At 35.5% G+C, this 11,959-nt stretch overlaps 3 protein-coding genes across 3 annotated transcripts; 1 reads left to right on the top strand and 2 right to left on the bottom strand.

Moving 5' to 3' along the window:
• The first annotated feature begins 540 nt into the window (after positions 1-540).
• Positions 541-3,025, top strand: LOC122579344 (pentatricopeptide repeat-containing protein At3g49710). Its single transcript, XM_043751504.1, has one exon. The coding sequence runs from the start codon at positions 740-742 to the stop codon at positions 2,900-2,902; it is 2,163 nt and encodes a 720-aa protein (XP_043607439.1). The 5' UTR covers positions 541-739; the 3' UTR covers positions 2,903-3,025.
• LOC122610136 (probable pectin methylesterase CGR2) lies at positions 3,000-4,375 on the bottom strand. The gene is made up of 5 exons (XM_043783130.1): positions 4,253-4,375; positions 4,071-4,158; positions 3,593-3,967; positions 3,454-3,509; positions 3,000-3,152 (listed from the first exon to the last, which is right to left on the bottom strand). The coding sequence occupies exons 1-5, from the start codon at positions 4,373-4,375 to the stop codon at positions 3,000-3,002; spliced, it is 795 nt and encodes a 264-aa protein (XP_043639065.1).
• Positions 4,376-4,724: 349 nt separating this feature from the next.
• On the bottom strand, positions 4,725-10,995 carry LOC122578249 (GTP-binding protein At3g49725, chloroplastic). The gene is made up of 13 exons (XM_043750162.1): positions 10,549-10,995; positions 8,643-8,707; positions 8,491-8,553; positions 8,246-8,335; positions 8,067-8,173; positions 7,874-7,942; positions 7,640-7,784; positions 5,937-5,992; positions 5,811-5,861; positions 5,684-5,738; positions 5,540-5,596; positions 5,344-5,463; positions 4,725-5,259 (listed from the first exon to the last, which is right to left on the bottom strand). The coding sequence occupies exons 1-13, from the start codon at positions 10,910-10,912 to the stop codon at positions 4,885-4,887; spliced, it is 1,617 nt and encodes a 538-aa protein (XP_043606097.1). The 5' UTR covers positions 10,913-10,995; the 3' UTR covers positions 4,725-4,884.
• Positions 10,996-11,959: the final 964 nt, after the last annotated feature.

Here is an 11,959-nt window from a genome sequence, read left to right as displayed (position 1 = left end):
TTTTAAAAATCAGAGTATATTAAAATATATCATCTTAGACTTTTATACCTATCATCAGCACATCTTTTTGGTAGAAACGCATTCCATACAACTACAATACAGTATCACTTTAGGAAAAATGAGAAAAGAAGTTAAAAATATCATGTTGTAAACCGATAACAAATCCCAAAAACCCATAGAAAAAAGTTCAAGACTTTTACAAACAAAAAGGACCTTAGAAAAAATTGACCTTCTGAGTTATACAAATATTTTGTTGTGGGAAGAGAAAAACGTTTTTGTATTTAAAGGAGAGAAAATTAATAAGGTGGGTGCCGAAGGAAAGTCATTAAAAATGAGAATTTTACGTAATTAAGTTAATACAATGACATGGAACACCTTCATCATATGACACATCAGTTAGTATAAAAAAAAATTTGTAAACCGTTAGTCATTTTAGCATTCTCCTTTTCAGTTGAGTTTTCAATGAAAGTTTTCTTTGGGGGTTAATTTTTTAATTATACATTTATCCGTTAAGAAAACATCATCCCATTCCATCTTTCATGATGATATGAGAGTGATCCGTATCCAAATCCAAGTAGCTAGAATCGTTGACATCTGATTTTATGCATAAAACTATAAAAGATGTTTTCCAACCGATTCATTGTATATGCTAAGAAAACATAAAAATAAAATTATTACATTGGTGGAAAAGCTAAAGAGGTATGCAAATTGATCAAACAAATGCAACACACATACACAAATGAACCAAATATCAACACAATCCATGCAACACTTTACACAATTACTAAAAACATGCATTTCAAACAAAGATTTACTAACAGGAAAAACCCTGCACACTCTTTACATTAAAACCCTAATCCCACATTCTGCATACCTTTCAAATCACTTCATTCTTTTATACTCAAAATGCCGCCATCTGGCGAGTGCCCGAAAAGTCTTTGATCTTATCCCACACCCAAATGTGTTTACTTTCAATACCATTGTCTCAGCCTATGCTAAAGAATCCCAACCCCACATTGCCCACCAACTGTTCGACGAAATTCCTCAACCAGATGTTGTGTCGTATAACACGCTTATTGCAGCTTATGCTGATCGCGGTGAAACCCGGGTTGCAATTGGGTTGTTTAAGGAAATGCGTGAGTTGGGTTTTGAAATGGATGGGTTTACATTCTCTGCTGCTGTTACTGCTGCTTGTAAAGATATCGGTTTGGTTAGACAGCTTCATAAGTTGGCGATCGCGGGTGGTTTTATTGGTTATATATCGGTGAATAATAGTCTTGTTACGTATTATAGTAAAAACGGGTATTTGGATTATGCAAAATGGATTTTTGATGATTTGGGTTGTGAGAAAGATGAGGTGACTTGGAATTCGATGATTGTGGCGTTTAGTCAGCATCGAGAAGGACTAAAGTCACTTGCTTTGTATATGGAAATGGTTAGTTTGGGGTTTAGGATTGATATATATACTTTAGCTAGCGTTTTAACTGCGTTTACTTGTTTAGTAGATTTACGTGGTGGAATTCAGTTTCATTGTCAGTTAATCAAGAAAGGTTTTCATCAGAATACACATGTGGGAAGTGGCTTGATTGATATGTATTCAAAGTGTAATGCAGGGATGTCGGATTGTAAGAAAGTATTTGAAGAAATAGTTGAACCGGATTTGGTTCTGTGGAACACCATGGTTTCTGGGTATTCACAAAATGATGATCTTTCAGAAGACGCACTACATTGTTTAAAACAAATGCAACGAGAAGGTTATCGCCCGGATGATTGCACATTTGTTTGTGCCATTAGTGCAAGTTCAAATCTTTCGTCACCGACTCAAGGGAAACAGATACATTGTCTGGCACTTAAATCCGATATTCCAACAAATAGGATATCTGTAAACAATGCGCTAATTACCATGTACTCAAAATGTGGAAACTTGCAAGATGCAAGGCGGGTTTTTGATAATATGGAAGAGCACAATACCGTCACGTTAAATTCATTGATCACAGGTTATGCCCAACATGGATACCAAATAGAGGCATTAAGTCTTTTCGAACATATGCTTAAAACGAATATATCCCCTACAAGTATTACGTTTATATCAATCCTGTCCGTGTGTGCACATACAGGAAAGGTTGAGGAGGGAAGAAAGTATTTTAAGTTGATGACTGAAAATTTTGGTATAGAACCAGAGGAAGAACATTATGCATGTATGATAGACCTTTTTGGGCGAGCGGGTAAACTCAATGAAGCTGAAAGACTTATTGAGAGCATGCCTTTTAACCCTGGTATTGTAGGATGGGGGTCTCTGCTTGGAGCCTGTAGAACCCATAACAATCTTGAGTTAGCCATTAAAGCAGCCAAACAGTGTATACTACTTGAACCTTCTAATGCAGCCCCGTATGTGATTCTTGGACACATGTATGGCAAAGCCGATAAATGGGATGAAGTGGCAATGATCAGAAAGTTAATGAAAAATAGTGAAGTGAAAAAGATTCCCGGTTGTAGTTGGATTGAGATAAACAAGAAGGTTCATGTGTTTGTTGCAGAAGATAGCTCCCACCCGATGTTGAAGGAGATTGCAAAGTTTTGGGAAGTATTGTTAGAAAAGATGAAGGAAGCAGGGTATGAACCAGATGTTAAATGGGCAATGGTTAGAGATTATGGAATAAGGGAAGATGAAAAAGAGACGAGTTTAGGGCGTCACAGTGAGAAACTAGCTGTCGTATTTGGGTTGTTATCAACTAAAGATGGGGAGCCTCTTTATGTGGCAAAGAATTTACGAATATGTGGGGATTGTCATAACGCAATCAAGATTATATCAGGTCTGACTGGTAGGGAGATTACAGTTAGAGATGCTCGCAGATTTCATTGTTTTAAGGATGGACGATGTTCGTGTGGAGATTATTGGTAAACATTTTTTTGATTCAATACTTTGATAATTTGAACATTCAACATATACTTTTGCTATGCTCACCAAGTCACATTTTGCATAAAGAATTCTATAAACTTCAATGATTCGACTTCAAGTGGAAAACTTGGCATCTTGGTTTGTATGAAACCTCATAAGCAGCCTGCTCGAATTTCTTTAAGGCTGTTTCATTTTTCTCAAGACTTGTTTGGACAAAAAACCGGGCCCACCAAGTCTTGCTCCGCGTCTTACCCTTTACAAAGCCAATAACTCAAAAGTTAAAACCATAAGCTAATTTTAAGTAACAAATATATTTAAGACGGTTTTTGGGATTTTGTTTTGATGTGGATTATTTGGTTAAGTTTGAAAAACATAAATAATAATAAAAAAAGAAAATCATATGCAAAAAATGATTATCTGCGTTTTCTAGAAACCATTGTTTTGAATGCGCAGGTTGTTTGAAAATGCTATTTGGTAACTGCTAAACCAGTTTATGAAATACAATCCCAAACGCCCCTTTATATGGAGGTAAATGATAATAGATTGCTACATACCGGTCGTCCAAATTTTGATGGTTGTTGAACTTTAGCCTTTTTGTGAACTGGATACCCTATAAGAGTTGATAGTTAATGACATATAACAAAAGTTGCATTAGAAACATCATCGGTGTTATATGTATTTATAGCAATATACCAGTGAATATAACAAGATTTTGAGCTGATATTCTTGCTAAATCCGGAATGGTCTTGTTGAGATATTTGGTAGATAGGTAATCAACTGCATCCGAAACTATTACAAGAGAAAATGACTTGGCTCTATACGGCAATGGGAACTTGATGTCGGCTACACGTACATAACCCTTGTGTACAAGACTTCTGCAACCCATGTCTGCTTCCTCTATGTCATACGGTTCCACTCCCCATGCTTCAGTTTCAGGTTGTTTCAACAATCGTGATACCACCGAGCAAGTATCAGGTCCCACATGCAATACTTTCTGCATGCTGTCACCGTAGGTTTTCTTTAGAACAGGTATTGCTCTTTGAACATCAACTGTGCACCCAAAATCACCTGAAATATATTGTGCAGAAAAGATTACCTGAAATGTAACATATAAATATATACAATCAATTCAAGGTCATTATATGTGAAGGAAATTAATCAACAACGTTACCCTCAATCTTGCTAACATCTTTTATGCCTATAGATTTACTCATATTCCAAGAGGTCCTATAAAAATAGACAACGAAAAGAAAAGCCCCCTGAATTACAGGAAAACCTCCAATCAGAATACAAAAGGTGCAAATATCACGACAGCTGTAAAGATTACTGCTATAAAAATGATTATGTACTTACTAGCAATGAAATGGTAAAGGGAAATAGAGTAGATGTGCGTGATTTCGTATGAAATGTTCCTCCCAATGTTGCACTACCACCACGTGGAAATCGTCTTGTACTATTTCCTGGTTTCCTTGACATGGCCGTCTGACTAAAAGATTAAACCTGAAGAACTTTGAAGATATTTATAGATCTTTACAGAATCAACATGATTTCATTATAATGCAACAATAGTCAATATGTGATTGATTGATTTATGTTTATACTAAATTACTAATAATTGAATTAAGAATCCCTATCATCAGGCAATCAATGTAGATTAATGGGATTAATTTATCTGGGAGTTTATGATGAAATTTGAGTATGTTGCTTAGAGATTTATTGTTGTATTTCTGAAGATATCTTTAAAAAAATGGGTGATTTGGATCTTGATTTCTTTGCAAAATTGCATGGGTGTCTGTGCTAATGATCCTACATAGATGGATCAGTGTTTGATAGAATGAAGCACAAATAAACTCCCCAATTTTATGGAACGTAAAACATATTATTTGAAATATACAATTTAAGAAAATTGTTTTATTAACTATGAAAACTATAAATAACAACCAAACCAAGACAATCTCGATTTGAAACAAAATTTCAACGAAGAACTATCCGACTACAACGCCTGTAGCCTGCTCTCGTGGTGGTCGCCATTTGCGATCAAATACACTCCTCTCCACCAACTTCTCGGTTTTCAACTTATCATCAATGAGGTCTAGCAATTCTTGTAACCCCACTCTAGTTACCGCCGAGGTTTTGACATCTGCGGTGAATTCATGATGCGGTTTTGAAGGACTTTTGATAGCACACGAAAAGGTAGAAACATCTATTGGTTGATCCTCCAAGGTTTTCCATCCCACAAATGAAACAGTATCATCATCCCATTTCACTTCATCTTTGCTAGAAAGCCAACCATCCAAGTCATTATCCATGTTCTCTTCACATTCCTGATTTTCAGCCATTTGTCGCTCTGAAAGATCAATCTGAAATCCCAAAAAAATTATAAGAACATGAATTTATGATCACATAGAGGGTATAGTAGATTTTTATTTTTATTTTTTTTGTACCTTGTTCCAAACTTCAATCATATTTTGAAGCTTTTCTTCAGGGACATTTATCTGTTTAAGAACTTGCAGCACAGACTCTCGTTGCTCATCAAGGTTCGGTGCACTCGAGTCCAATACATGCTGCATGAATATTAATACTTAATCTATTATATCATTTGTAGCTTTAAACATAAGAAACTGTGATGAAAGTTCCTACCACAAGAAGATCAGCCTCAACAACTTCCTCCAATGTAGCATGAAACGCTTGAACTAACTGTCATATTAATAGTCATGATAAGAAACTGTAATAACTAATAAGTATGACTTCAAGTCTGAAACAAACAAAAATAGTTTCCGTTACCTGCACAGGCAAATCGGATATAAATCCCACAGTGTCACTAAGGAGCACCTTCTTCCTAAACACAAGTAGTTTAGGAATGAGTCAAAGCAATGAGTCAGATACCAAAAAGCCATACTTAGTTACTTACCCTGATGGGAGAATCACACTCCGTACTTTGGGATCAACTGTCGCAAACATCCTGTACATGAGGCGCACAAACACTATTATGCATACCAAAGAGATAAGGGTACAAGCATCAAAACGAATATCGTACCGATTGTCGGAAAAGAGATAGGTGTCTGAAAGTGCGCCAACTAACGTAGATTTCCCCTGGGAGAAATAAGTGAATCAAGTTAGGATAGGGAACAGGATGATACAAATTATAAACTAGTAAATACTAGCAAAGTACCCGCGCAATTCGCAAAGTAGCGGGGATTAAATATTTTTTAATTAGCGGTCTTCAGTAACTGTTCATTATTATAGATAATTTTTGGGAATAATATTTTTACAATTAAAAGTTATAAAATATATGTTATATAAATTGATTAAGTTGGTAATTAGATAAAGTAATCATTCAAATATTAAAGTTTGGCTAAATAAAAAGTGTTACTCAAATGTTAGATACAAAAGTACTAAATTGCCCTTAATAAACACCCACTATGGAAAGAGTTTTTATAATTTCCAAATTTATATTTAATGAATTAATTTACACCCTAAACCTTTATTTTAGGGTTAAGTCATTGGATGAACAATGTACTTTCCCTCATTTACATGGTTGCCCATTCAACTGGATTATTAATGTGTATCACCCATATACTTTTCATTTTTTTACATGGTTGACCAACTGCTAACCTGATGACCTGCTATAACATGTTAATCTCTATTTACATGGTTGCCCATTGAACTGGATGACTAATGTACTTTCTCTCATTTACATGGTTGCTCATTGAACTGAATTATTAATATACATCACCCACACACTTATCTAATTTTTAAATGGTTGACCAAATGTCGACTTGATGACTTACAATAACAAGTTAATCTCTATTTTTATTTTTTCAGAAATTTAACAACCCAGTAATCAACTCAATCTGTTATGACCCGTACTCTAGGATTTCACTTTTTCTTTTGATCAATAATAACCCGTCTGAAAATATTTTAAAGTCTAGTATCACCCAAATTTCTGAATTGACGACCCAGTATGACCCAGTTTATGGACGTTTGGGTCAATTTGAAACGAAAGAACATGGTTGCCGGAATTTTCGCTTGGAAAATTGATTAAGATGATGAAGATAATTTCTGGAAAAATAAAAAGTAAATATAGAGTTTAACCTGTTATTGTAGGTCATCAGGTCCACATTTGGCCAACCAAGTAAAAAATAGAAAAGTATGCTGGTGATATATACTAATAATCCAGTTCAAGGGACAACCATGTAAATGAGACAAAGTACATTAGTCATCCAGTTCAATGAGCAACCATGCAAATAGAGATTAACCTGTTATAGCAGGTCAGCAGTTGGTCAACCATGTAAAAAATTGAAAAGTATATGGGTGATACACATCAATAATCCAGTTCAATGGGCAACCATGTAAATGAGGGAAAGTACATTGTTCATCCAGTGATTTAACCCTTTATTTTATAATGAACACTTTAAGCCCTTATCTCTTTATATATTCCACTATTACCTTAACATCAACCTACACCACTTGACACCGCCACCATCACCATCACCAATAATACCGTCACCGACACCACTAAACCGCCGTCCCCGTCACCGCCACCACATTGCGTGGGTACCATGCTCGTTAATCATTAATGTTCATGGTATAGGGGTAAATTGGGTAATTCAAGTTCTTAATCTTGAAAAGGGAGGAGGGGGGTAATGCTTTAAAAGGAACTAATAGATAGTAGATATTCATCTGTTTGTAATATACTGAAATGATAAATGTGATTGTAGAACAATGAAACACACGTACAACATTTGTGTACCCAACAATGGCAACAGTTGGCATGTCTTGACCGTGTGACCCTCCACGCCTTTTGCGAGAAGCACGTTGCAGAGCTCGGGTACGACGTACCTCTTTAATTTCAGACAATAATTGAACTTTCCGTTCTATGATTCTGAAATAACATTTCTATTTTAAACTTACACAGAAAAAAATGTCACAATAGTATAATTAGATATAAAATACTAGGGTCAAATATAATACCTTCTTCGTTGAAGCTGCAATTCCGTTTCTCCAGCACCACTAATAAACCCTTGTCCACCACTTCCTCTCCTATATGTTATAAACATCCAAATAGATAATTCCTCAATCAACATTTATATAAGCATTTAAAAAAATTTAGGCTTATATATAAGATTTCACATATTTATGTTTCTCAAAAAGGTATTCTACGTACCCTTTGGCACTAACCACTTCAGCTTCACCGCCAAATGTTAAGCGTCCACCACTCCCACGTACACGAACAAGCCTGGTTCTTTTGTACATGAGAGCAGCTAACTCAGCCTACAAAATGATCAATACTCATTAGAAGTCAAACTTATATTCACAGAGAATGATTGACGTATAAGGCACAACCTGCAGTTTTCCTTCCTTTGTATGAGCATGAGCATGAAATATCTCAATGATGAGACCTACACGGTCTAAAACAGCTTTGCCCCATTCCCGCTGCAATATCAGTAGTATAACACTCAGCGAAGTTTCAGAATTAATAGATTCTTATATAAAAAAAGGTGACCATGGTATTTGAGTATTACAAATGTATTATGATATATGTGGCAAGTAACTTAATTGATTGCAATGAAAACCAAAGAATAATTTACCTCTAGGTTTCTCTGTTGTATTCCAGTTAGAGCCCCATTCACAAACACAGCATCAACTCCACCCTGCCGCAGAAATAGTCATTCTTAAACTTTTAAAATGCATCAGAATATAAAAATTTAGAAACCTATAAAATGTTAAAGTTTTGCTTCACATTTGAATCTTCAGCGTTTAAATGGCATTTTATAGTGTCCACAGTTCCAGGTCCAAAGAAAGTATCTGCATCAGCCAAGGTAACAAAAACATCAAACCTTTTATATAGTTACTTCGCGAGTCCTAAAATGGGCTAATGTCATATATCATAAACGTAATTAGGTTGGTTCTGTACTTTGTTAATTATATTGTCGCTGACCCAACCTAGAAATTCTACTTTCTTAACATGGGCTAGTTAGGTTAAGTGGATAAGCGACTGGTAACTCGGTAAAAAAAGGCCTATATGACAATCCACTCATCAAAAATAAACGGAGTTAATAGATATTTTGATAAATTAGTAATAAGCCATGTGGTCGGTAAACTAAATAACGGGTAATGGTCATATTACCAGTTAAGGAACCCTTAGAGTGGGTTAATCTCCAAAAGAAGTAAGAAGAAGAAACACAAAAGATAGACAAATTTCTCTGCCGTTCATTAATGATGCAATTACAACTTATAGAAAAGAAACATGAAGTGCAGTTACCTACGTGGGAACATGGAGGAAGTTACAACTACTTAATCTAACATGGAAAACATAGTAAAATAAAAATGCATGGCAGTAGGAATTAATCATCTGACTAACTATTAATTAAACATGTGCTACTAATATTAACTACTTCCACTTTGATTAAGTCTTCGAGGTAACCACTTTTGGGTCCAATGAACTTGCAACTGAATGTGAACCAATTGTAGTAACCAAGCCATCATTGGTTGTGTGGTCTTGGACCGTATCAATGCCCACCCCTTGAGAAGGGACCTTGTCCTTAAGGTCCGTAATGGTGACGCCGGACAGCGGTGGTTTGCCCTGAAGAGTGACAATTTTGTTGTTGTAGCGAAACGACAGGGACGGAACAACAAAGTTAGCGGTGATTAGGCCCAAAGAACAGAACCAATCAAATCCCAAAATCAGCTCACACCCTTGAATGCCAAAAGAAACAAAGGGACCTGAAACATCGTGTGAGCCAATGCAAGTGGAACCGTTGGGCAAAACCCGCACATTGCAGGGGTTCCCCATTTCCGACGAAAACCGGGAAGGGTGTTGTGGGTTGCATTGACAAGTTCAACATAGAAGCAACATGGGGTTAAATGAAGTTATGAGTGCTACTCGAATTCTCAAGGATGCTAACAGGATGATCATCGATGAAACCAGAGAGTCGCATAGATGGCGCAGGGTGTAGCCCAAAAATTCGCATGCTACTAATATTAACTACTCCCACTTTGATTAAATCTTCGAGTTAACCACTTTTGGGTCCGTACCGTTGAGCTTGCAACTGAATGTGAACCAACTGTAGTAACCAAGACATCATTGGCTGTATGGTCTTGGACCGTATCATTACCTAACTCGCGCATTTCATAAAAGTATAGCTACCAGGCACCTAAACAGGCAACTATAAGCTCTTCATGGGAGTCTGGAACTTCATGCGAACTTCTTAAATAGGGCCTTATCGATTAATATATATTACGTATCACTCATATATTACTTATCTTAAGTTAGTTGTAACTTAATTGTTTATATCAAATACAAAAACACTATACGGATTGGGGCTTTAAGTAATCTGGGGTTAAAGGTCATACATTTAGCACCCTAGACACCCATGTAATCTTTCTAAGTTCTAAAAAACTGAACTACTCTTTCGATATTAAAGGTCAAACATGCTACATTTCATCTTCAAAATTAACACACATTCTAACAAATTTTCCTAAAAAAATGTAATACCCATTACCATATTCAACAACCAAAATCAAATAAACCAATACCCATATCAAATTTCTAACAAATAAGAACAAATTACACAAGTCAAAATATATACATTTGACCCGAAAAAGTCAAAATGGGTAAAATTCACTTTATTTGAGAAGAAATAAACCTGCTCGAGTGATTCTGTAAGCCGGGTTTTGAACAACAATATGCGGTGGCAATTCTCTATTGGTGGATTTAAAATAGTGACCATCATCTCTTTGTTGTTGAAGTGAATTAGCAAGATTAAGAGCTTCATCAAGTTTGGTTTTTAATAAAGAATCAGGTCTGAATCGAGGTTGAACAACCAATAATCTTGGTGGGCTATCTGAATCTTTAATGAAATCATCTGTATTTTGTAACTCGTTTTTGTATCGTGTTTGATATAATAAATAGGGGGAAAAACAAGAAGAAGAAGATGTTGGGGTGATTGAATTGGATGGAAATATGGAAGTTAATGAAGGTCGGGATTTGTGGGAAATGGCTCTAAACATTTGGGAATTTTTGTTTTTGTTTTTGTGTTGAGTGCCAATGCCACACTTAATTAAAGGGTTTTACGGTTGTTGTCCGACCCCTGGGGTTATCATTCGGCAAACATATCGGTTTTGTTTATTTTTACACGATTGGTGGTTTCATTTTCAAATCTATTTTTGTAAAGTTCGAATATTTTAAAGGTTGAAGATATAAAATCAAAGCTTTGGTTATGTTGAAAATTATGCAAGTGTAGGGACTTAAGGTGTCATTATATCAAAAGTATGCATGTAAATACTACTAAAGGAGATTAGCGGGTGACTTAAGCGAATGGTGTTGTCAAAATATTAGATAGGCCACGTTAGTCAAAATTAACTTAAAGTGCTTTTTTAGTGACATCATGTATTGGTAACTTTCTTAGTTAAGGATTAGTTTGTTTCTAACTATGTTTTTAGCATGTGGTTTGTTTTAGTTTGACTAGGAATCAGTAACAGAAAAATACTTAGGTTGTTGCTTAAGACGAATTTGCAGGAAGTTTATATATGTTTTCCATGCGCAAAAGTTGGCTACACCGAATTACTCTTCTCAAGAATTCAAAATTTGGCTTATTTTCCTTAAATAAATACATAATTTTATCTTTAAGTTGTACTTATGTTCAAAAGATGTTCTATCAAATCAGAAAGTCAAACAAGAAATCCTATTTTTGTAAATTCCCAACACAAATCTTGAAAAGCAAGATAATCAAACAACTTAATTGGTGTTTCCCTGTAAATCGGCTCATAAGCAAGAAGTTGCTCCACACATCTTCTCTTCCTTATCTCATTTTAATCTTAATTTTCTCTCTAATCATGGCAAACAAAAATTTCAGTTTTGTGGAAGATCTTAGTGTGGCTAGCGACTTCTGGAACATAAAGGCCCGGATCATACGTAAATGGGAACAAACCTTCAAGGTTGACATGGTGCTTCTCGATGAGAGGGTAAGGGTTATGTTTTTAATGTTTCTTGATAACATGTATCGTTCTTAATCACTTTTTTTGCTTCCCACCTGTTTATAAATCCCATTTAATATA

The sequence above is a fragment of the Erigeron canadensis genome, chromosome 8, assembly GCF_010389155.1.
Source record: "Erigeron canadensis isolate Cc75 chromosome 8, C_canadensis_v1, whole genome shotgun sequence".
Taxonomy (NCBI): Eukaryota; Viridiplantae; Streptophyta; class Magnoliopsida; order Asterales; family Asteraceae; genus Erigeron; species Erigeron canadensis.
This window is presented reverse-complemented; position numbering and strand designations above follow the sequence as displayed.